The sequence below is a fragment of the Leptidea sinapis genome, chromosome 22 (assembly GCF_905404315.1).
Source record: "Leptidea sinapis chromosome 22, ilLepSina1.1, whole genome shotgun sequence".
NCBI lineage: Eukaryota > Metazoa > Arthropoda > Insecta > Lepidoptera > Pieridae > Leptidea > Leptidea sinapis.
Window position 1 is genome coordinate 7625800 of NC_066286.1, and position 27084 is coordinate 7652883.

The 27084-nt window shown below is 34.5% G+C and overlaps 1 protein-coding gene across 1 annotated transcript in view; it reads left to right on the top strand.

The window, feature by feature from the left end:
- Positions 1-27084, top strand: part of LOC126970813 (protein Fe65 homolog) — a 105160-nt gene that overhangs the window by 53782 nt on the left and 24294 nt on the right. The window contains exon 2 of the mRNA XM_050816936.1: positions 13632-13770. Coding sequence (XP_050672893.1) covers positions 13718-13770 — 53 coding nt within the window. The 5' untranslated portion in view covers positions 13632-13717. The remainder of the gene's footprint in view (positions 1-13631; positions 13771-27084) is intronic.

Consider the following 27084-nt stretch of genomic DNA (forward strand, 5'->3'; position numbering starts at 1 on the left):
TCAATCGACCCGAAAAACATACTGTAAACTTTTTTCTAGACGACACTCCAATTTGGGTGAGCCATTTTTATCTTACACAACCATAGATCTGTTAGTAATGCAGGTTTGATATTAATTTGATTAGTCACATAACATTACGTTATATAAATCTAATTAGCTGCGGCTGGGAATGGCAAACAAAGCCTTAATACGCTGAACATGTGAATTTAATTGTGTCATAATAACTTGAGTTAAGTTGGCATTCATGGTTGTAGGAAAACTTAAAATAAAACAATAAAAGTACTCTAGGATTTTGATGAGAAATTGTGACGAGACCAAAAAGAAGTTCAATTGACGGTTATCAATCATTATCATCATCAGCCGAAAGACGTCCAGAGTGGTGGACAAAGGCCTCCCCCAAAAATCTCCACCACGATCGGTCTTGTATTCCGGCGATCTTGACCAGGTCGTCGGTTCATCCTTTGGGGGGCCTACCAACACTGCATCTTCCAGTACGTGGTCGCCATTCGAGAACTTGACTGCACCAACGGCCATCTGTCCATCGAACTATGTGCCCTGTCGAATGTTTCGCAACCATTCGGGCTATGTCATTGCAGTTGGTTCTTCTACGGCGCCTATTTCTACCATGAAGTAGTAATATGTTAACATTATCGTGTTTCGGTCTGAAGGGCGCTGCAGCTAATGAAATTACTGGGCAAATGACACTTAACATATTATTTCTCAAGGTGACGAGCGCCAATTGTTGTGCTGCTCAGAATTTTTGGGTTTTTCATAAAAACTTAAGCGGTACTACATTGTAACTGGCAGGGCGTATCAATTGCCATCAGCTGAACGATCAGTTCCTAATGTCCCTTATTTTTATAAAAAAACCTACGGATCTCCTCATTTCTGATTCGATCTCGCAGGGAAACTCCGAGCATCGCCCATAACACAATACCAAATTATAATTAAGATTAAACTGTTTAGAAAAGACGTGTATGATATGAGAATAAGCGTCCCACACCAGCTAAGGGCATAGCTAGTATTATTATAAAAACCCTACAAATTAGTATAGATTTATATCATGTGCCATTTCAAAGATTCTGTACAGTAAATAGTTACAAGTGGGAGGCTCCTTTGCACAGGATGCCGGCTAGGTTATGGGTACCAGAACGGCGTCTATTTCTGCCGTGAAGCAGTAATGTTTACATTACTGTGTTTCGGTCTGAAGGGTGCCGTAGCTAGTGAAATTACTGGGCAAATGAGAATTAACATCTTATGTCTCAAGGTGATGAGCGCCAATTCTTGTGCTGCTCAGAATTATTGGGTTTTTCGAGAATCCTAAGCGGCACTACATTGTAATGGGCAGCGCGTATCAATTTCCATCAGCTGTCCCTTTTTTCATCACAAAAAATAGTAATTGACAGAAAATTATTTCACCAGAACACTAACTATTCTCCATGCAGAGTTCAATTCGAAATTGATCGCTTATTTAAATGAGCAGAACTTGTGTGTTTGGAAATCACATTACGCTAAGCATTGCATAACATTGTTTGTATTCCAGTGTGTGCTTTAGAGTACTGTTGCCAACTTGACTTGCTAGTGATGTGTTAAAAGTGAAATTCAAGTGAGGTATGTGTTGAACAACAGCTATGGGACTTCACAAACGTGAAAGTAAGTATTAGTTAAGAGTTAGATTTAATCAATCTAAAATGCTTCGTCATTTGTGTACATATATTTATATTTTTGGTGAGCAATTCTTAGATGACATGGAGTAACGGCCGTTTTCAATAACGTATGTCTTCTTACGGATGCTATCACCGTTTAATGACAAGATCTTATCTACCCATAGTTATATCCAATATAGTTATATTATTACGGCCGTTCCCAATATTCAGTCTATCTCTAACTTGAGATAAAAATCGTAACTATTGTTGACTTTTCTCTCCCAATAAGCTTATCGACGGTAACTCATCTTATCCGTACACGCTGTCTGTCAATGGGACGACGTATAGCTTACCAGCGATAGAAGATTGTATGGAAATTACAATTCACGCGTCCCAATATAAGGCGATATGACTTATCGGGTATATTGGGACTGCTTCAGATTATTGACAGCTAATTACTGACAGTAGAAGGTAGTAATTTATCTCTATCTATTGATAGTATATTGGGAACGGCCGGTAGTTATAGTCCAATGCTATCTGTCGATAGGTTATTGAAATGTAAGCGTTAAAGGATAGATTTGTCTACCTCTAGTTAGTTAAACTAAGGATTGATAGGTTACTGAAAACGGCCGTAAATCTACTCTTATATCGTAAACTTTGAATTATAAACATCAAAATGAGTGTATAGAATTTATTAAATTTAATTACAACATTATAACAAAATAATGTGACACTCATAGACATAATTAAGGCCTTATAAATAAAATTGGCATAAAGTTATACCTGAGAATAAACCAGGAATATGAAAAATGTTTACAAATATACATTTTGCTTATGATTGGTTTATTCGGACGTAAACGTTTCCCGCGTTTATTTTCAAGGTTACCTGACATACGGAGACCTTCAGAATTATCATTGTATTGCCAGTGTTTTCAGCGATATGTCAACATTTTGCATTTTCTTGGTTTATTTTCAGGAATAACTTTATGCTAAGTTTATTTGTAAGGCCGTTTGAATTTACTAGAGTTAGACACAAAAAACAAAAGGGAAGCTAATCTTTTGTTATTGTGACCGTTTTTGATTGACAAGTCGTATACAGTCAGCCACGCATGGAAAAGCTTCTTAGTATTTTAAATATTAAGCCAATAATTAACGCACACATTGACAAACTATCAAAGTTTGTCACGCGATATCGGGCTGTCAGGTCGTCTATACGATAGTTCTTTTTATGAAAATTACTGACGAGACGGGCAGGACGTTCAGCTGATAGTCATTGATACGCCCTGCTCATTAGAATGCAGTGTCGGTCGGAATAATTATTGAAAAACCCAAAAATTCTGAGCGGCACTACAACTGCGTTCGTCACCTTGTGACATAAGTTGTCAATTTTCATTAGCCTAGTAATTTCACTAGCTACGGCGCCCTTCTGACCGAAACACAGTAATGCTTACACATTAATGCTTTACGGCAGAAATAGGCGCCGTTGTAGTACCCATAATCTAGCCGTCATCCTGTGCAAAGGAGCCTCCCACTGGTAAAAGTAAATAGATCAATTAATATAATATTTTTTAAATCGCATCGTCCACAATCTGCCATAATTATTGTAATAATTTTGTTGCCATTGTTTGAAAACATAATGGCATAATAAAAATGTTTCAATACCAATTTGTCTTATCTGTGATAATAAATTGAAAAATATAGGTCAGACCTACAATACAAATTTTGTTTTCCCATTAGTGATTAGCCTACAGAAGGTTTTACTTGTAATTGCGTAGATTGAAAAATGTTTTAAGTGCGCATGCGTGGTGATGTGCTATATATTAGTTTATATTTTGTTTTCAAAGAAGATGTAAATACTACATAATAAGAGGCGGGAATGCCTTAGTAGAAAATGAAATTTAATTTAGCATGAAACGTGCAGTGATTTGAATCACAGTAATGGCGATTGGCGAAAAAGTATAATCCGGCTAAGTTTGAAAGCGAACCGTTGTTTAAAACGTAGTGGATTTCGGCTGTCTCCGTTTTTACAAAATTGTAGCCGTCACCTGTCAATCTATCAATGACTGTAGGTTACATACAATCGAGTGTATCGCTTTTTTAACCGACTTCAAAAAGGAGGAGGATATCAATTCGATCGGTATTTTTTTTATGTATGTAAACCGATTACTCTGAGATTTATGATCCGATTTACGTAGTTCTTCTTTTGTTTGATGCGAAATAGATGCCATTTGGTCCCATAAAAATTTTAACATAGTTTGACCCAGTAGTTTTCATTTTATGAACATTTATATGAAAATTTTCGTGTACCGGGATGACATAAGTGATTTCTGTGTACGGCTTTATTGGAGTTTTCATTCAGGTTGATTATATATTATTATTAACTGACACTAAAACGTAAAAAATAAAAAGTAAACTACGTTTAAAAAAACCGACTTCTAAAACTGAAAAGTATCAAATAACTAAAAGTTTAATACACCTCCTATGCAAACCTTTACCTTTAATATTAATAAAATACTATTATTTGTATGTGCTACATATGGATAGCTTTGAAGTCGGTGCCAAGCCAAATGTAATAAAGGTACCTACACTCGTCACGCGTGACTTTGAGCGGGATAGCTTCGTCTAGAACAAAGCAACCCAAGCGGACAGACACGCGTCGCCAGTCAACCTAAATAATTACAGTAAGTAAGCTGTTGATAATATTAAGTTTCATTTTGTTTAGGGCTTGGCACTGACTTAAAACCTATCAATAGGTAACACATACAAATAATAGTATTTTATTAATATTAAAGGTAAAGGTTTGCATAGGAGGTGTATTAAATAAAATTTTTAGTTATTTGATACTTTTCAGTTTTTGAAGTCGGTTTTTTTAAACGTAGTTTATTGTAGTCAATCCCAATTAGAATAAATACATGAGAGTAGGTAAATAAAATGGTGTATAATGAATAATATTGCAAATGGTTAGTTCAAACACTGCTTTAATATGCCTTATTATGCAACAGTTATAAATAATTATTTGGTTGGTGTGGTTTATTAACACTGACAGGGATGGCTGCGAACCGGTTTTCATCGGATAAATGATTAAATTCGGTTTTTTTCTTCTATTAAGTTAGGATCAAATGATTTAGTATTTATAAAGCGGGTAAGTCTGCAAACGAAAGTTAAACAAATACAAGGTAAGTGAAATTGAATCAGTGCTCTGACTAATGACTTGGCAAAGGAAAAAACTGTTCTCAACCGCATTATCCATATTACCAAAAAACTATAAATCGTAAGAGGTAAAATTAGATAAATTCTCGTGTTTAAACGGTAACCAGCAAATATTATAATATTCAAATTAATATGAGATGTAATGTTCTGTTTATGTCCATTACAAAATTCGAACTAATACTTTAGTTTTGTATTTCTTTCCTCTTGTTGTATGTAGGTACATATTACTTTATTGTTAAACTTTTTTATTCATTATGTATTAGATACTAGTAACTATAAAATCAACCTGTGGATAACGGTGTGGGCTCTCAGTAGAATTTAATTTAATACTGCTTTGAAATTGTAAAATGTATTGTGTGAACTGTTTGTCCAAAGAAATAAAATTCATAAATATCCCAATGACTTTCTATCTTATATATAAAATTCTCGTGTCACAATGTTCGTTCCCGTACTCCTCCGAAACGGCTTGAACGATTCTCATGAAATTTTGTGAGCATATTGAGTAGGTCTGAGAATCGGCCAACATCTATTTTTCATACCCCTAAATGTTAAGGGTGGTCCACACGAATTTTTTTTTTGAATTTTTTGTATTTTTTTTAAAATTTGTTGGATTATTAGTCAAAATTAAAAAATACATACAACTTCAAATTTTCACCCATCTACGATCAACAGTTACTTTTGTATCGCAATTTTAATATCGGCAATACAACGTTTGCTGGGTCAGCTAGTACATATAGATAAATCACGTCGTATAAAAACAAAACCGCAATATGAAACATGCCACAAATTACACCATTATAGGCTTCGACTGCTTTATCTATACATTGCCGCATTTAGTCCAGTTGCTTAAAATGTTCTTGGTGAATAAGCAGCAATGTATATTATTTATTCTGTTTATGTTGAAACATACGTAATAGACAGAACTTAGACCCCGATTCGGACAGTGACAGTTGACGCACACTAAGAAGGAGAAAAGTGTGCTAACATTGTCTGGAAGCACACTTTTGCCGTTACGTTATCAGACTGCGAATGATATGTATGTATTATTTCAATAACTATCTAACCACATATAAGGATATGTGGTTAGATAGTTATTGAAATATCTAATAAGGGACAATCATAGATTAATAACATTACTTTACTTAGCGCGTCGTGTAGAGTAAAAAATAACAGAACTTTAGTATCGGTGTACCAATTTGGGCCATATAATGCCGTAGTTGTGGAAGCATACTTAAATTGAGATTACACTTTGACTTTTACATTATTACGCAATAGTAGGTCACACGACAGACAGTCTGAAGATGAGCTATCGATCTTTTGTGTCCTTCGCTCGCACATGCCTAGAATACTGGCCCGTTATATAAAATACTTCAGACGTCTGCTGCTTATATAGAGATAATAATATTACATTAAATACTTTTAAAAGTGTGGCCGTTGAGTTTCTTGTACGTTCTTCTCATGAGCTCTACTTTTTTTGAGCATGCGGTAGATTCAGTAATTTAAAAGAAATATTTATGGTGACCCTTTTTAAAGCTAATTGAATAAAGTTTATTTGAATTTGACTTTACTGTTTTTCTGTTATCTATAGACGATAAGGTTCACTTGATAGCTCGACAGGCCCGTTGGCCGAGTAATTCGAAATTTAAATTTCATGTAAATACAAATCGAATGATTTTCAATGTCTCGATTTTTCTAGATCTTTGGCGTATTTAGGAAAGCGTCTTTTAGACGAATCCGGCTGTCATTATGCGTGTAACCTCTCTTTCACAATACATCACTTTTCCTCTATTTCTCGGCTCCCATCCATGTGTTATCTCATGTCATGTACCCCCATTTATTTTTATAAATTGCGAATATATTATTAATAAATTTGGTTCTATTGAATGAATTTACTGAAAACAAAAGCCATGGAAATAACACTTATCAATAAATCTCTTCAGGAGGTGTGTTAATGTCGCAAGAAGGGGAGGATGATTACCTCTCATCAATCATGTCCAGATTTTTGCTCTTCTGCTGATATCTGCTATAATATAAAAATAGGTGATCACTGAACTGAACAAAAGTACGATCCCAAGTATAAAATACTTGGGATTTTATATACATACTTAAAGAGATGCTCTGTGAACGGCTCGATCGCCTGGCTTTGCGTAGAAACATCGCTTCATTGTGTGTCTTCCACCATATCTAATCAAGAGGGAGTGTTCCGAAGAGCTGTTTGACCTGATTCCTGCCGCCGTATTCCGACTTTCTTCCGCGTACAACCAAGCTGTGGAATGAGCTTCCCAATGCGGTGTTTCCTCTGGTACTGTAAGAGTTTATATGCTCGTTTTTCCTCCTTTTCCTAAATTTCTAAATTTCCAAATAAAGAGATGTTGTAGTTATACCGATCAGTAGGCAGTCATGTCTTGACATTTTGTTGTGATCTGAAAATATTGGAAGAAAGTTTCACCGTTCAGTTGTAGTTGAAGAAAAATAATGACATTTAATATAACAAAAATAAGAATATCTGATTGGTCATAACATTCCATGTTAGAAAGATCCATTCACACATCTAAATTGTGCAGTTATTATTATGTTTAGCGTATGTATACACAGATTCTACTATCAGACCCGACAGACGTTGTTCTGTACATAATAAATAACATACTGTTGTATATGATTTTGTCAATAATATTGTTATGTTGACAATGACATTGTTTCACAGTGGAACTGACAAACCGTGCGTCACATAGAAAATATGGCAATACAAAACAAATATTGGAAATAAAAATAATTATGGGTCCCAAATCGAAATAAAAACTATCCTATCTCTCAAGTTGGACTAAACTGCACTCCATGAAGTAATCCACATTAAAATCCGTTCATTAGTTTAGGGAGTCCATCGCGGACAAACAACGTGACACGTAATTTATATATATTAAGATTTAACAGCTCAGTTTGTCGTGTCTCGTGAAGACAGTCTCTCAATACGACAAGTCATCGATTTAATTTTATCGTAGTCTAGAGGTTAAAGTGAACAATTCATTATTGAAACGGCAAGTTCAACTCCCGCGGCAATAAAGCACATTCTTTACGATACAACTGCTGTCACGCGAGTGAACCACGAGATTAGCATTTATATAAATGGACATGCCCTTCACCTTGTAACTGACTTAGTACTATTTATTTGATAAACTTTAACAATGATTTGGAATATTAACAACTTTTACCATAAAGGTCCCAGAAAATATTCAAAACAAAAGAACGAATGGAGAATAAAATATTTACCCCCTTATTCATAATGGTCGGCTAACTTTAAACAGCCGCTTAGGAGTGTTTTTTCTCATTCTGACTTAGGTCAATAGAAGAAGACAGAGTGAGAATTAGCAATGCTTTAAGTTAGCAGACTATTATGAATAAGGGGGTTAAAGTTATTGTATTGTACACGTTTGTTGTAAATATGAATTCTTTAAAACTTAAAACAGCCGCTAAGGAGTGTTTTTTCTCATTCTGACTTAGGTCAGTAAAAGAAGACAGAGTGAGAATTAGCAATGCTTTAAGTTAGCAGACTATTATGAATAAGGGGGTTTATGTTTATATTTAGCACTAGGTATTTAATTTAACATTGTAATTTTCGGCACTTCTTTTTCTCTTTAGTAATTATATAACATTAAAATTGTAATTTTGTGACTGTTTGATGCCAAAATAAAATTATTACGTTATTCAAAAGAATTGTTAAGAAACGTAAAAGGTAAAGGTTACTATAACAAAAATGACTTTCTTAATTATACCACAGATTGGGAATGGAGCGACCGGGCTAATTAAAAAATAAGTTTAATTGTACAATATTACTTTGTAAACATATTTTTTGATGGAAAAAAATCCCGCTGATTTTGTTGCGCCCATTCTTCTCAGGCCTGAGGCATTCATTTTGGAATGGGTTGTAGTTTTTTTGACTTTCAATAAGAGATGTCACATTCTTTTTTGAATAAAAATATTTGAATTTGAATTTAAAACCGTATTGAAGGGTATCACGTCTTTGGATAATTCAAATTTAAATACAAATATTCTAAATAGGATTTAAAATCAGAACAATGGGCTTAAGAAACTCAACGAGCTTTTCTTTTTTTTTTATAAAATTTCGTTCAGTCAAATTTCTTAGTAGCCATAGGACGGCAGCTCCATTCCCATATAATAGAATATATTTATTTATCTTCACCCATGCTTTAAATTCTCTACTAACGATTCTTAAACAGTTAGCTTATTGCCAATATTAAAACACCCAATGTCCTAATAAACATTACATCATCCAAACGAGTGTTGTAATGAAATTCAGTACAACATTACAACACTCATTGTCATAATAACACTCCTTTGGATGATAAAATGGTTACTAGGAGTGGCTTTTTTAATGTAAGCTAACTGTTTCAGAATCTTTTATAGAGGGTTTCATATTAATAATTAGATTTACTTTATTACACAACAGTTGTATAAATAACTATTACCATAGGGAGTGACAATAACATAACATATTGCAACAACACTAATTGGTAAACGTCATGAAGATACATCAATTCGTTAAGAGGCTTTGACATGGGGAGAAGAAGTGGTAAGAAACTCCCAAACCATCTTTTAAATCATATAACAACTTAGCCTATTTAAAATGAGATCATACAATATTAAGGTGGCCTGAGCAGAACCCTACAAGAACCATCCATTATTATCCTCTATATAATCTACTATACTTTAATACACTTTAAATTTAAAGAAATAAATATTATGACTATTCATTGTCAGTACATTTATGAAAATTTAATATACGTTCACAAAAATCGTCACCTTTTTGCTCTTAATAGTGATTTTCATTATTATAACACTACACATAAAGGGATTGCTTGTAACTACTTCTAGTAGGCTTCATAAGATTATATAATAGCTTTGAGGGTAAATGTTATACATTTAAATGTTTTATTAAAAATGGCTCTGTCGTAAATCCTAGTACTCCACAGCTGAATATCTAAGTGTTCCGACAGCCTGGGACTAGATTATGATTGTTTTATAGCAATAACAATGACAGTACAATATTGTATATTTCATTAAAAGAGCGCAAAAAAAATAACGGGAAAGTTTCTTGCTCCGCTTCTTTTCTCTCAGAGCGCCATTTGTTTTTGAAGCGGTCGTAGTATCTAGTATATTAGAAACGACATCAAAAATAATTCTAAAGGAATCAAGTTTGAGAAAAGAACCGTTACGACTTAGGGACTTAGAGAAAGTGCATCTTTTTCTCTGATATTGTGGCTGGTTATATTCTTACTAATTATGACAGTAATCACGACCATCATGTTCACAAAGCGTCACACAAACATTAAAATCAAGGTCTAAAGGTCGAAGCATCCAATGTTCGATAATTTATAATTATACAGTTTATTCTTTATTAATTTTAATGAAATATTTAATATTTGAAATGCTTTAAACTTCAAACACGATTCATATATTGGATGCAGCATCTTACAAACTAATTTGTTTTGTTTATACAGCCATTGTAAAATACTCTATTGATTGAAAAGAGTAGCCGGCGAGTTTCTTGTATGTTCTTCTGACGAGCTCTACTTTTTCCAAATTAATGGTAGATTCAGTAATTTAAGGCGAAGAGTAAGCAGAAAACACGCAAACATGGTGTTTTTAGACAAGTTTTGTGGTGTAGCATTTCGAGCTATGAACACTTCTAAATCCTGTTACACATATCCTTAAGTCTTATTTGTAGGTTGCTAATGCTTGCTGTTGGTTATAGTTAACACTGCCGTGCCTTTTTGAACTACCACTTTTCTTTGAAGTTAAACAAGTTTTTTGGCATGGCGTGACGCATTTTTTGGTACTTCTCTCAGAAAAGTTAGTCTTATAGCTTGTACTTTTTTGTGTAGGTTCATTTATTCAGATTAGTAATGAATAACGAGGATTATAAGCATATAAACTTTCCGCGCAAGAATTTTGAAAATATTGGCTTTGTTACATAGATGGCGGGCCGGCAGCCGTGAACTCATATCGCTCAAGGTCGCTGGCATTTAGTGTCGCCTTAACGATAAATTTATAGTGACTATTCAAAAGCGCTAAGTATAAGCCTAATTGAAAAAAGTTTATTTAACTTAGACTTTGACTTTATCTTGATACACTTGAAGTGGATTGAACACTAAGTGTTACTTACTTAGCAAGACCTGTGTTATCTGATTTTATTAGTAACACGACGCGTTATTATTTTATATTGACGTAAGATAGAAATACAACAAGTTGAACGTCCATCAAACTACTATTGAAAATAATCAATGACATTCTATACATAAATAGACATGCCACAAATTACACCATAATAAGATTCAACTGTAGCAATATTATTCAAATTTATACATTGCCGCATTTACTCCAGTTTTTTAAAATATTCTTGGTCAATAAGCAGCAATGTAAAACTTTCAGGTTTCATTCGGACAGTGACAGTTGACACACGACTAAGGAGAAAAGTGTGCTTAAATAAAGTTATGTCTCATTTGGTCGGTAATTTCACTAGCTATGGCGCCTTCAGACCGAAACAAAGTAATGTTTACACATTACTGCTCCACGGCAGGCATCCTATGCAAAGGAGCCTCCCACTGGTAAAATATCAAACAGATAAAATTACAGATGGCATTCGTGTAAAATGATTAGTTAATTATATAAGAATGTATGGCTTCTGTCGTGAGAAACTCTATAAGTGCTGGCTTTAGCGAGCGGGCAAGTCTGGGCCGACACTGGTTTTAAGTTACAAACTCAATTCATTTAAACTAACACTATTGAGCTTTAAATCCTTTGTTTGCGTCTCGGAAACTCAAAGAACTGGACCGATTTTAATGCGGATTTTCGTTTGAATGCTGCCTAATTATGTTATTTGTTAGATTGAATATAAATGAATAAATCTTTTTATGTACCTGTAATCTTATAGGATGGTGAATTCATATAATAATATATTCAAATTATAATAGCTTTACAGTTTTTTTTTTATATTTTTAAGTGATATCGCATACTTCTGGGATTAAACCGTCCCGAGTGACGCCTCGACCGAAATCGCGGTATGTCTTGTTCAACTATCAGGCGTTGGTGCTCCATCTATAGTAGTGGATCCCAACCTTTTCTTGGCCATGGGCCACTTTGATTTTTTTATTGTTAGCAGGTACCTCGATGTACAAGAAAAATAAACTGAATCAACAAGTATAATTTATAAATTGCAATGCATTTGCGTTGTATTCTTAAGGCATCCAGGAAGAGTCATCGAAGCTAACGCCTGATGATGGATGATACAATGCGTTGTTGTTGCCTTAGGATTCTTCTGTTTGCTGCCAGACCAGAGGCGTGATCCCAACATTGCTGTCCAGAGCGCCATCCGTACAGAAACCAACGTGTTTCTCCCAGCTAATGTTATGTTTATGAAAATATTCCGATATCGTGTTCATGACGTCGATACCTTTTGAAGTTGTTTCCACTTCTCGTGAAATCAATAATTCTTCACAATGTGCAGCTTGCATGTATTGAAATTGGTCCGCGATCCACGACCATATTCTGACTACTGGTCTTCCGTGGACCACTGGTTGGGAACCACTCATCTACAGGATCTACTGTGCATTTGATAACCTGCTCAACCTCAATTATGGCATATAAGGAAATTGACTTGTCACTGTTTCGAATCTTAACAACTTGCTATTTTTAAGTGATAACCCTTTCTTCTGGGATAAAATATAAAAATTAAGTTGAACAATTTCTCAGTTTCCACCAAAATTAATTTAAAATCACAGTAAAAAATATTTTAGTTGAAGGCCCATATAGCCCAGTGGTTACTGACCGTGCCCACTGAGCTAGATGTCCGGGGTTCGAATATCGGTAGGTGCAAACATTTATAAGAAGAATTTATGTTTCCGAGTCATGGAAGTTTGTATATATTTATGTATGTATGTTTGAGTAAGCATATTGTATTAAATATATCGTTGTCTTGCAATCTACAGCACAAGCTATGCCTAATTTGGGGCAAGATAATTTGTATAAAAGTGTGTTAATATAAAAAAATGGAATAATAAATTTTAACGTGAATTTTCACAAAATTAACAACAATTTTATCGTTTTGTGTTTCATATTACTATTTTGATACTTCTATTGGTATCTTCCTTGCGCGATTTTCGAAAAAAAACTTAAATTTTTTGTAATTTATGGTTTGACGACAATTCTTTTAGATGTCATACTGTCGTTTCGGAAACAAATGCGCTCTCAGTGAGAACAAACTACTCGAGAAACTCTCTCCCAGTTTAATAATATTCCCTTAACATTATAAAATAAGTAATTGTTAAAGACTCTTTGAACGGCTAGATCACTTGGCGTTGCGTAGAGACGTCGCTTCATTGTGCGTCTTCTACCGCATTTATCATGAGTTCCATAAAGCTTTTTGACCTAATTCCAGCCGCTGAATTCCACCTTCGCACGACACGCCACAAATTGAGATATCATCCCCTACCGTCTGGATGTGTGGCGTTCCTCCACAGTGCTGTTTTCAAGGAACTTTCTTCACGTACAACCAACCTGTGGATGAGCTTCCTACTGAAGTGTTTCCAGGATGATACGACAGGCCGGCAACGCTCCTGTAATTCCTCTCTGTCACATCACTTATCGCTCATTTGACTGCCTTTTCCGTAAATAAAAGACAATCGTAACATACTCCCAGGCAAATTAGTGTTTGTCATATGCAGTGAAAGTAATTAAAATGAACCGTTACATTGTCCACAGAGAATGGTCTTCTCTCGTACGAGAACCCCAACTACCACTTGGATCCGTCACGAGTCGAGTCTGCGATCTATAGCGAGCTTTACGACATGCATGACGACAAAGCCCAGGACGACTACGAGACATATCTCGACAACAGACGGTAAGAAAAATTTAAAGAAATTAACATCTTGACTGTTGCTTCTCAATATATTCTTGATAATGTAATATATGTTCATAGGCACATAAGGGAATTTGCTAGAAACTGTCATAACCATAATGTTAACACCAGGAACAGACATAAACTTGGAATGCCTACTACTCGGCTTATGGCGTTTTCAATAACGTATCTTTAGTTACGGCTACATTGCTGTCACCGTTTAATGACAAGATCTTATCTATCCATAGTTATGTCCAATATAGGTTAGATGTTAGACAATAAATTATTGAAATGTAAGTAAGCGTAAAAGGATAGATTTGTCTACCTCTTGTTAGTTGAACTAAGGATAGATAGATTTTCGAAAATGGCCGTAAGTCGAGTTAGTAAGCCTTTTATGGGGCAATGTAAATGCTTTTACAACAAGGTCCCAGAAAAAGTTCAAAACAAAAGTATTACGTTATTCAAAAGAATTGTTAAAAAATGTTTGTGTGCTTAGGTTACTATAACATCAATGACTTTCTCAATGATACCACAGATTGGGAATGTAGCGTCCGCCCTCAGGCTATTTAATAAATATAATTTAATAATACTTTGTAAACATAATTTTTTAATAGAAAATAAAAAGCCCGCTGAGTTTGTTGCGCACATTGTTCTCAGACCGAGGCATTCGTTTTGGAATAGGTGGTAGTTTTTGACTTTAAATATGTGATGTCACATCCAATTTTAAAAAAATATTTGAATTTGAATTTGAAGAGGAACAGATACATATAACCTTACCTACTAGCTGGTGACGGGTCGCTTCGTTCCATTTAAACAAATATACTTAATTAATAATAATAAAAGTTTCATATGAAAATTAAAATCTTTTTTTTTCAATCATTACAATAAATATTCCGTTTTTTTCAATAGTCTTATAATAATTAATTGTTTCGTGATGAAGAGCTCGATTAGAATACATTACTAGTTGCTTTTGGTAAATAGCTTTGAACCTTATGTATAAGGTGGTAAGGTTTAATTTGCATTGTTAGATGTTTATGTAGGAGTTATAACTATATCAACTAGAGTTTGATCGATGTCTGCCAAGTAGAAGTATTCAAGTGCTTTTTGAAATCTAACTCATACATTACAAGAAATATTTTAACTTGCCTGTGCATCTTAAAAATCTAAAGCATTTATTTATAAACTAGCTGACCCGGCAAACGTTGTTTTACCATATAAAGTATTTCTAAAATAAACGTAGCTTAAGTTACTCCTTATTACATCAGCTACCTGCCAATAAAAATCCCGTCAAAATCGGTGCAGCCATTTCAGAGATTAGTCGGAACAAACAGACAGATAAAGTTGTAAAAAATGTTATTTTGGTGTATGTACCGTATATATATTCATATACAGTAAAAAACGGTTATTTCAATATCACAAACAGAAAATTCAATTTTATTTATATGTATTTTATTTAGATGTTCAATGTCAATCCTTATACACTGGCCTTCAAAAGTAAGTATCACACTTTTAAAATTGGGATAACGTTTTAAGTTCACAAGATATACTTTCGAAATAAAAAGGACTCCAAAGAGAATTTAATTTTGTACATATAAACTTTATAGTCGGTAACCTTCTTTTAAGAATTGGCTGAAAAAAAAACATCAAAAACAAAACCATTCCTTTTTCAAAGTGGACGTTTCCGAATTACAGTACATGTATGGGCTGGCATATCTTCAGAAGGTCGCACAGAGCTAGAATCCATAGAAAATGGTACCCTCACTGGGCAAAGATATGCTCAAGAGTTTCTCAATGAGTATGCAGGGCCGTATTTAGCAAATATGGGTGATGGATCCATGCTGATGCATGATAATGCCCGGCCACACACGGCTCATATCGTACAAGAGTATATTCAGGAGGTCGGTATCAGCGTGATGGCTTGGCCATCAAGAAGTTCTGATCTCAACCCGATTGAACACGCCTGGGATGAGCTTGGGAGGCTAGTCAGAAATCGCAGACCTATGTGGTGGTACCCTCAGGGCACTAAAGCAGGCCCTGGTAGAAGAATGGGAGAATATTCCCCAACATCGGCTCCGAAACCTAGTGTTCAGTATGCCAAACCGGCTCGAAGCTGTAATCAGAGCTCGAGGAGGCAATACCAGTTATTAAAAATTAAATAACATGTAATACATTTTAGTTGAATTTTTTTACACTAAACTAAAAATGTCTATTTTCATTGTTTTATCTTTTTTAAGTTAAAAATGTAACTAATGTATAATTTTAGTTTTTAAGAATTAAAGCCTATAAAATTTGCAACAAAACGTTTTTAATCTTAAATCTCTACCTTCTATAGTTAAGAAAAAAAATTAATTTGAAAAGTGTGATACTTACTTTTGCAGGCCAGTGTATTTATGACATTCTGGTAAGTGGTTAAAAAACGATACGCCCAAAAGAAAGAGGGAAGGGCGCTGATGTGGGACGTAACTTTCAACACTCTGGCTCCTTCTCATGTCCAAGCTACGTCAGTTGGTGCTGGGGCTGCTGCTTCGAGTGCCGAAGACAGCAAGCGTCGCAAATATGTTGGTCTCAGTGAGACTTATATCTTTTTCGAGACTTTTGGCCCGTGGCTGGTCCCACCCAGAGCCCTGTCTGTAGTTTCAGGCGGTGATGTTATCACTGAAAGGGGCCATCGCCCCGAGGCCCGTGAGGGCGACCCAAGGGAAAATGGCCTGTGGTTCCCTGAGGCGCGGAGAATGTACAAAGTGCTATCTACTCGCCTCAATAAGGCTACTGGAAACCCAAGCGCTGGCAGCTATTTCGGTAAACGGATCAGCCTAGCTATCCAACCCGGAAATACTGCCAGTATTCTTGGTACAATTCCCCGTAATGATAATTTTAATTTAATGTAATCATAGAATTGTAAATATAATATATAAAATTCTCGTGTCATGGTGTTTAACTTTGAACTCCTCCGAAACGGCTTGACCGATTCTCATGAAATTTTGAGTGCATATTGGGTAGGTCTGAGAATCGGACAACATCTATTATTATCTTTTCATCCCCCTAAATGTTAAGGGTGGTCCACACGATTTTTTTTTTTAATTTTTTGACATTTTTTTTTAAATTTGATTTATGTCAGCATTAAAAAAAAAATAAAACTTCAAATTTTCACCCATCTACGATCAACAGTTACTTTTGTATCGCGATTTTGTGAAGATTTGTTTTATTTAAAAGATATTGAATATCTACTACAGAATAAATTAGTTTTGTATAAAACTTGCGTAACTAGTAATTAATATATAGTTATAAAAGCTTGACTAATAGAGATATGATTTTTCTGTGTCTTGTCTTTGTATAAAGTCCGTGACCTTACAATAACTATAGAATTCGTATGAGTCATCTGTTTGGCTCATAGACCCGCATGACGTCTGTGTAAAGGTTAAAGGTATTTCCACACAGATCGGTGACAATGCATTCTTCTTGGGTATATCATGAAATTGCTTGTTAAGAATTTCTTTTTTACTGAGTCAAAGTCAATAAAAAAACATTCATTTATTTGGACCCCTAAATGACACTTATCAATTTAAATAATATAAATACTTACCATTTCACCAGTGGGAAGGCTCTTTTGCACAAGATGCCGGCTAGTTTATGGGTCTGAAGGGCGCCGTAGCTAGTAAAATAACTGAGGAAATGAGACTTAAAATCTTATGTCTCAAGGTGACGAGCGCAGTTGTAGTGCCGCTCAGAATTTTTGGGGTTTTCAAGAATCCTGAGTGGCACTATAAAAAAATATACAGACGACCAGCCCGACAATGCGGGACAAACCTCGATTTGTTAATGAGTTGTTCAAAATACTAAAGAGTCAAATCTATGCGTGGCTGACTGTTTACGACTTCTGAACCAAAACCGGTTACAGAAACAATAGAGATTCACTTTCCTTTTCTATCTTGCTGGATTTCCGTTAGTTAAATTCTTTGATACTGGAATACTATCAACAATTAGTATTAAACTGAGCATGTTCGTCGACTCATTGCGAGTGCCCTTATGACGCCGGAAGCAATTAAAACTGTTAGCTTTTGTGACTCTCGTGGATTTCACTCTACAGTTATTTTTTATTTAATAATATATAAGTCTATTTTGAATTTTATTATACATAGTTTCTACCCGCGTCATTGTCATACCGCGACCGCGCTTTGGAATTTCGGTATAAAAATTACAATGTACCGTATTCTAAAATGGTTCTTTTATTTGATGGGTGGGGGGGACTTATTTAAAACATGCACAATTCTGAAAAAAAAGCGTAATATTACTTCCATTTCAGTCTAATTTCATTGCATCTTGATGTATTTACGATTATTTTTTCTGTAAATATTAATTTTTTAAAGAACATAGACGTATCTATACATACACTTTTCTTTAAACAAAACAGTCTAATAAAGAGTCGCGTAATTTAAAAAAATAGAAAATTACTAGTTAGTTAAGTATTAACTTTAACTTATAGCTTGTATAATTAGTGAAAAGAGGATTTTTTGACGGATTTTCTCAATAAAAAAGTGGAGTCGCTGAATTACTCATAAAAGCCAAGCTAAAAAAGGCGCTGAGTTTGTTGCGCACATCTTTCTCAGGCCTGAGGCATTCATTTTGGAATGGGTTGTAGTTTTTTTTTACTTTCTAAGTGATGTCACATCCTATTTTGAATAAAAATATTTGAATTTGAATTTGAAAAAGATATTCCAATAAATATTTTTTTCGCCCTCCTGTAAAATGTACATTTTTCACTTATGCTGTTCTCAAGACACAACATGTATAACCTTGATATGTGTTAAGGTAACGGGCGCAATTTCAATGCTAAGAATATTAGGTTTTTCAAGAATCCTACGACACTTGGCTCTTCTTGCTAGTTTTTTCATGAAAAAGAAGTGGACAGCGAATATCCATTCCTAAAATGGAAAAACGTTCGCGCGGAGAACGACTAATATTATAATATTTACCATATTTTATTATCATTAAGGTCTCAGTCGACAGGTAAGCTGCCCATTAGCCCTAACAAAATGAGAATAGAATCGAAGCGATGTCAAAAAGTTAAATTACGTATTCTTGTAACACAAATTGACGGTTCCGACTGTGACGAAGTTACATTAATCGTAACTCGTAACAATATAGAACGTCAATTACTGCCTTCGATCAAGATGAGTCTTCAGAAAAATTTTGACGTTTGGAGTTGACAATTTAAAACATCAGATAACTCTTTTAATAGTAATTGGAATATTTTATATTTGGTACAATAATGTTGGTAACTACGTGCGAGTTTGTCGTTCAAATGTTGTTGACTTGTGGCGGAAATGATAGGAGAATAAATAGAATTTAGAGCACACCGTTGATGGAATCGGAACTTAACGCCTACGGTTTTAAAATTACGAGAACAGCCTTTACTTTACCTCTCATTGTGGCAAATATGGAGGAAATTAAAAGGACAGTGATACCTATCAGACAATGGTTCTCCTGTCGAATCGGCAAGGCACTTGGACAAGTCTTATACGGGGTTATGTGCTGATAAGCCTCAATCTCAAAGAACTGTCGTCTCTATTCCAAACAGAGAAAACATGTATCCATCACCGAGTGATGCATTTTTGCTTCACTTTAGGTTTTCGGCAATGTAAACTCTTAGGTTGACACTTGTTTTAATAACAAACATGTTAAAATACCGGTTAGGCTAAAATGTGTTGCATTATTTGACAATTCTTATATGACGTCATAACTTTACCTGTTAACCGTAACCAATCTTCGCCGGTTAACGCTATTGTTAATGGTAAATAGCTAAATAGCGAAGTGTCAAATGTGTCATATAAATATTCGATATTGACTATTTAACTTTAACTGTGCCAAGGAATACCTACGATAGTGCAACATATTTCGCAGTCTATGTTAAAGTCAGCGTTACTGTTAGTATTAGATTTGACTTAAACGGAAATAATGAATGTTAAAAGTTAGTTATAACTATTGTCGTTTTATTCCCAAAAAATGTACTATATTAGTATTGATGTATTTCTGTTGTTGTCTTGATCGAATTTCCTCTGTAAGTCAGTGGAACGAATTGCGTATAAAGAGCACTGTTCACGTGTATGGTAACCCCATTTCGAGTGGGAAATACCGAAGTCGGTCGTATTTCGTATTGCATGAGACCGGGAGCAGCGACCCCTCACGGCACAGCGCGCAGTCGCGATGCATTGATCGCTGATGCATCGCGTTCCGGCGCGGTACGGTGCGGCCATTACACAAGCTGTTTCAACGCCTATGACACATAACATTGACGTCATATTTCCTAACAAGCACCGCGGATTTACTTGTGTAAAATTATTGAAAAGAAGTCACTGACAATTTTTTTAAAATTGGTTATAGTGGCTAATTTATAAAAGATACTCGTAGTATCGCGGACTTTAAGGTTCGACTATAAGGTTGTAGAAACGGAGGTTATCTCAGTGCACTCTCTATCTTTGGAGTTGATGTACTACCAATGTATTAGGCTTGCGAAGACTCATAGCATTTTAATAAACAGTCTGGCTTCTGAATTTCGTTATCAATCACAAAAGCCAGTACCAGAGCCATTAGCACGGTCAATCAAAAATCTCTCCTGCCTTATAATATTAGTAAAAATATACATCTTCCATTATTATTCAAAATGCAGGCACTGGATAGCATACATATGTCAATTTTTGCGGTTTGTATATTATAATGGAGAAAAATCTAAAAATTGTCCAATAGCGTTTGCGTTTCTTCTCTACTAATACGTACTACAGAACCTATTATCCTATTAAAAATCATTTTAATTACCACTAAGACAAGGAGTCGTACATATGAGTGCAAATTGTAGAACAGCTTTAATTTATAAATAATAATAATAATAATATAATAATATCTATTTATTTTCTCCTCACAAAGATCTTAAAGCTAAAACAGTACAGTAGTGTTACATTTTTTTACAATCGCTTGTATCACCTACTGGCATCAATAGAGATTGTGGAACTCCTTTCTGGTCGTCTCCACTGGCATTAACACTTCTCACTCGTGAATATGTTGACTATAAAGACACCGAGACGTTGAAATAAATAAATTGTTTAATTTGCCCTTATTAATTTAAACTCTTATTTTTGGTACTCTTGTCTTGACACTGACTGATAATAAAAACTCTAAAAACAAAATTATGCTACTCTAATATTAATAGATTACTTAATTTACTGTCATGTACCACATTTTTCAACCTTCATTGTTGAATTACAATAATAACATTATTATTCTCATTATATTTATAATTATTGTATCTGAAAATGCCACTATAACATATTTTCCGAGTACTTATTTATTTAATTAATATTTGAAAATTTTTATAGGCGTTGAAACAAAAATGTGCTTTAATAAGAGCTTAGATTATACATACAATAAAATACCGAATGTTATATTCAGATACTTACTAAGAAGACTAAGGTAATTATATAAAATAGTTTATATAGATTTTTTATCTTCAAGCTTCATACATTAAGAAAAGATATTCCTACAAAACATAGCTTTATGATTTTTTTTTTCATTTTAAATTTAAGTGCTTTTATTAATTTATAAGAATCTATTTATGTTATTATTTTAAATTATTTATTATTATAAGTTGGGTAACATTCCAATTCAAAAGTAGAAGCAATTCTGGAAACCAGTTTAGAGCAATTTAGTAGTTTTTTAGCAATTTTTCATTTGTTTTAGTTGGCCAGGACGATGCGTTTAGTTTTTTTTAAATCTATTTTCACAATCTCTTATTCGAAACTTAATTATTGTAAATAAATAATAATCATTTAATTTAAACTACTTATCACTTCTACAGTATCAATATCGGCTCATAAAATTACTGATATTTTTACTGATTTGGTTGACGTAGCCAACTTTAAGTTGGAAATTTGAACTTGAAACTGACCTAGCGAATTCATTTCTGTCATTCACATATATATTTATGTGGATGGCTCTGGACAGGCGCCAACAAAGCGGGAGGAGATGTGAAAAATTATTGAAAAATCGAAATATACTGAAATGATACGAAAGCTTATGAGTATGAGTTACACAGAAGATTTTATTACTATTTACTCCATAAATTTTTTAATTAAAAATGTTCAGGTTCAATACTAGTGGCCATTGTCTATATTTTTTTTCCTTTCATTCTTAAAGGACTAACGTCGTTGGGCAGGTCACTAAAATAATATGTTGTAGGGAGTAATGTTGAAACACATCAAGTTCGTGAATGACTAACGAGCTCAACTTTTTAAGAATATATGGTAAATTCAGTAATTTTTGACTTTTTGACTTTGAGCGCCAGAAGTTTGACTAACCTGTCGGTTAGCGATTGAGATATGAGAATTTCACGATCGCCAGACTGTGCTTGTTAGATTAAGATAAATTAATCTTCGAGTATTATCTATTTGTAATAATATATTACGGCTATGCTTGTATTTTCAGTACCAGTTCAAGTTAATAAATTTAAGATTACAAGCCAAATTTAAGCCCATGTGAACAAACAACAATTCAATACTCACATTGCTACCTTAACTAGTTTACAAGGATGGATGTCATGTTCGGCGCTAGTAGTAGGAAGTAGGCTTATTGTTATTGATTAATGTTTAAATTTTTAGATAATATTATCTTATTATATCTATATTAGCATAATTTACTTTCTGGGAATTTTTACGATCAACATCCATTATCATTCATTATAGATTTTTCACTTACTTATATATTTTTACTCGAAATTTCACTTGTTTCACTCAACTAACTAATTCTAACTAATGCACAAGTCTCCTAGCTCACTATTAGTTTCTGAACAAACTGTTTCGTCGATAATCCTCTTGTAATACATAACGCTCGTTTAATGGCCCTACTCATCTGTATCGGGCGTAGTACGGCACGTCTGCTGAACATTATATTAAGCGCTGGTCCAAGTTTTAATGATTATTTATATTGCAATTTCGAGTCGTTTATTTTAGTTAATGAAAGTTTTATTTGTTTTTTGAGACGAACTTTGAATTATTATTGCAAGTACAGTTATAGTAAGATATGAAATGAATATATTATCAAACACTCGGTGTCTACGGTGCCATAAATCATCGGTGCTTTAGGGACGAACTCTTGTTATTGTCGGTTAAGGGTTATCATTTTTTTCATATTTCACAACATTTTGTAAAATGTTCGACTAAATATTTATAAACAAATGAAGGTATACTTCGCATTAAGTATATCTTTATTTTGTTTACAGTGTATGTAGACTGATGCATCTACCACTTAATAAGGTTTTTCATAATATTACGTTAAATTATTTTTAACCGACTTCAAAAAGGAGGAGGTTCTCAATTTGATCGGTATTTTTAACTAATTAACTCAAGTAAATCGGAACGTTTGCAGTATTTTTCACTTTGCAAAGATTGTACTTAATATATTAAATTTTTCCGAAGTGGTTTTAAATTTTAATCAATTTGTTATGTTTTTAAAGGGATAACCTCACTTCTGGTATTAAATACACAAATAAAACTGAAATCAAAATTTTGTGAACGATGCGGAACTCGAACCCGCGAACTCTCGCAATCCGTGTGAGCGCTCTTTCTTATTATCGCGAAAAAGTGTAAGAACATAGCGTCTGCGAACATGCCCGACGTTCTGCTGCACCGCGGGAAGGGAGAGCTCGGAACGCGTCATTGAACTGGACTCTTATTCTGCTCATAACTTTCTGCGAAAACGTTATCCACAGCTGGCAGGTGTACATCCCTAAACAGTATGCCTTGAATAGTGTGTTTTTCACATCCTTTCTGCATTTTGCAAATCGTGGAGCGAGACGTGCTAGACGTGTAGGCAGAGTTTTGCTTCAGACAATTTTTTAATGTGATTGTGAGTTAGTTATTTACTGTGCGTCAATGTTTATGTCAAACAGCAAGTCCGTAGCTAGACATTAATAATGTAGTCGTTGAATTTTACTCTCATAAGTTGAAAAATCGCTATAATCTTATTACTCAGCCCAATAAATTGCTGTGCACGCTTCGGGCGATAGTGTTCAGCGGATAAGCTGTATCGCAGTTAGCGTTTCGACTTTACGAGTTGATGAGGATAGCTTACATTGTATGAACATTTTGTTATGTTTACGTGTGTGTGTAGGATTTGTTATGAGGCAAGTATTTTAGTTACCACAGTGGGAGGCTCCTTTGCCTAGGATGGCGGCGTAGATTATTCGTATTTTGCCGTGACTTAGTAATGTTAAAGCATTATTGTGTTTCGGTCTGAAGGGCGACGTAAGTAGTGAAATTACTGGTCAAACGAGACTTAACTTCTTATGTCTCAAGGAGACGAGTGCAATTATGGTGCCGATCAGAATTTTTGGGATTTTCAAGAATCCTTAGCGTCATCAATTACCATCAGATGAAGTCCTGCTCGTTATGATCATAAAAAACAGTTAAATTTCCAGTAAAGATTGATCTTCTATAGCCCTTAAAATTCTGGTACTTAGTCTGAGATCTATAGAGCGTACTTAGATTTTACTCAGACTTTACTTACGTAAATCTTAGCTGAGTGTGATTAAACGCGAGCTTGACTTTTGCATTGGGCTGTCTTTGCTTCATCATCAGCCGGAAGACGTCCACTGCTGGACAAAGGCCTCTCCCAAAGATTTCCACGACGATCGGTCCTGCTCTGCCCTCATGGGGGGCCTACCAACACTACGACTTCCGGTAAGTGATCACCATTCGAGGATTTTACTGCCCCAACGGCCATCTGTCCGTCGAACTATGTGCCCTGCCACTGCCACTTCGGTTGCGCAATCATTTGGGCTATAATAACAGTCTTTGCTTATGCTCAGAATAATTTCAGCTGTCAAATGACTATAAAAACGAAATAAATGATTATGCTAAGCTTACACTCAGCTGAGATTTCCGTAAGTTAAGTCTCAGTACGGTCTATAAATTTGACCCTAGTTCTAGCCGTCCGAGTTCAGACGGGTTAATTAAAATGGATTCAGCGTGGGCAATCAAGTCTGAGGAAATTGAAGTTAGCGGGAGACGTATTCATGTTTTCCATCTATGAGGGAATATAAGGAATAACGAGTTACAGTTGATCAATACCAGTAAGGCGACGGGTTGACCATTCCAGAATTTTGAGTTTTTTTAGTTACGTTAAGTGACATCGTTAGCTATTCGTATCACTGACCTGTATAAATATCACTGGACAGGCTGTTCCATATGTTTGACAGCAATTTATTTGTGCCTATTTGAAGCGCCACCCGCGAGCGTCCAGAGAACTAGTTTTGACGTATAATATAAATGTCTGCGAGCGAAGCGTATAGTAATCTGAAGTATTACTGCATTTTAAATTAATTTCGGTCGTTTTCAGTGTTATTTATACTTCAGGAATCAACGTAATAAAGTACACAATATGGTTTTTGTAATTAGTTTCCTATCGATGTTTGTTTAGCTGAGGTTGTCAATACTGGTTTTAGTACCAATGACTCTCGCTACATGGCCAAAAGCGCCAAAATGGCGAATATAAAACAGGCACAAAAGCACTTTGACAGCCGCCAGTCCAGTGGTATATAGTAGAGGTCAGTGTATCGTGTATAAAGGTATCAATCACATAATTATTATGAACTGACAGACTTTTTATGTAGTAAATTAATGTTAATACGAGTACAAAATAGGTATGTATAAATATCCTACGTATTTAACATTTAAAATTAGAAATTTCATTCTGTTAAGTACTTACCAATTATCTTTATAAATTCTCTTAATAAAATAACTGTCTAAATAGACCCCACAGTTATTTTTCCAGCCAACAGATGTCATAGACGTAACTGTCGACAGGTCAAACGGATCACAAGAATTAGTTATTGTAACGGAATGTAATGATTTTACTAATTAATTGGCTATTTATTAAAATAGCAAATAGCCAGGTTTTCCCAGTTTCCTGGATTTTCCCCTACAAACCAGATGTGTTAGTAATATGCATAATAAAGTTTTATCCCTCAACACGTAGATAGGGTTGTAGAAATAAGTTTCTGAGATCTACATATCTAAGGCTTAATTGTAAATTGCTATATATAAGTAGATTATAAGTAATTTTGTAAATATTCTAATAGTTAATTCAAAAGTTTTACCAGTGGGAGGCCCCTTTGCACATCATGCCGACTAGATTATGGGTACCACAACGGCGTCAATCTGCCGTGAAGCAGTAATGTGTAAGCATTACTGTGTTTCGGTCTGAAGGACGCCGTAGCTAGTGAAATTACTGGGCAAATGAGACTTAACATCTTATATCTTAAGGTGATGAGCGCAATTGTAGTGCCGCTTAGAATTTTTGGGGTTTTTCAAGAATTCTGAACGGGGCGTATTAATTACCATCAGCTGAACGTCCTGCTCGTCTCTTCCCTTACTTTCATTCAAAAAGAAGAAATTTAAAATTTGAAAAAAAAATTTTTTTTTTTGGATTTTTTATAATTTCAGATTTTTTTTGATGCTTTTGTCTAAAGGCCTATACTTACGTACCTAACTCGTATATAAAGAAATGTAACATTAATATTTTAAATTTTTAAATAATACGAACCGATTGTTGATCTACTATTTTTTTAAATATACTATATTTAATTATTAATTACTATAGTTTTAGTTTGTTATATAGCTTAACAACAATCCTATTAAGATAAAAGTTATTTAAGTTTGCACTTATGTTTTATAAAACGTAATACTAAAACGTCATTAAATTTTAATGAGTCCATTTTCCACACTCCCACCGTTCAAAGCTTTTTAACATACGTTCAGAAAACGTCAGGAAATCGTTGGAGTTTTAATAAAATTTAGTTTGAATCCGGACGCTGAGGAACTCTAGTGTAATCTTCGTGCTGACGATAAAACTATTTTGGATAACATCTGCTGTAAGCCGGTCAGTATTATAGTGGTTCGTGTTGAAAATGAGATTATTTCGTAGGTTTTATGATTTTATTAGTAATTGTATGCGCGTATTTCTCGTCTCATCCTAATATTATACACGTGAATGTATGTTTGTTTTTTTTTAGTCTTTTAAGTCTTAACTGTGTTAAACATTATTGAAATTACTGGGCAAATGAGACTTGACATCTTATGTCTCAATGTGACGGGCGCAATTGAAGTGTCGCTTAGAATTATTTGGTTTTTCAAGAATCCTGAGCGGCACTGTATTGTAATAGGCAAGGCGTATCAATTACCATCAGCTGAAAGTCCAGCTCGTCTTATCCCGTGTTTTCATAAAAAAAAACTCCTTATTCGATCATTTTAAAATTCACACACGTTGTTT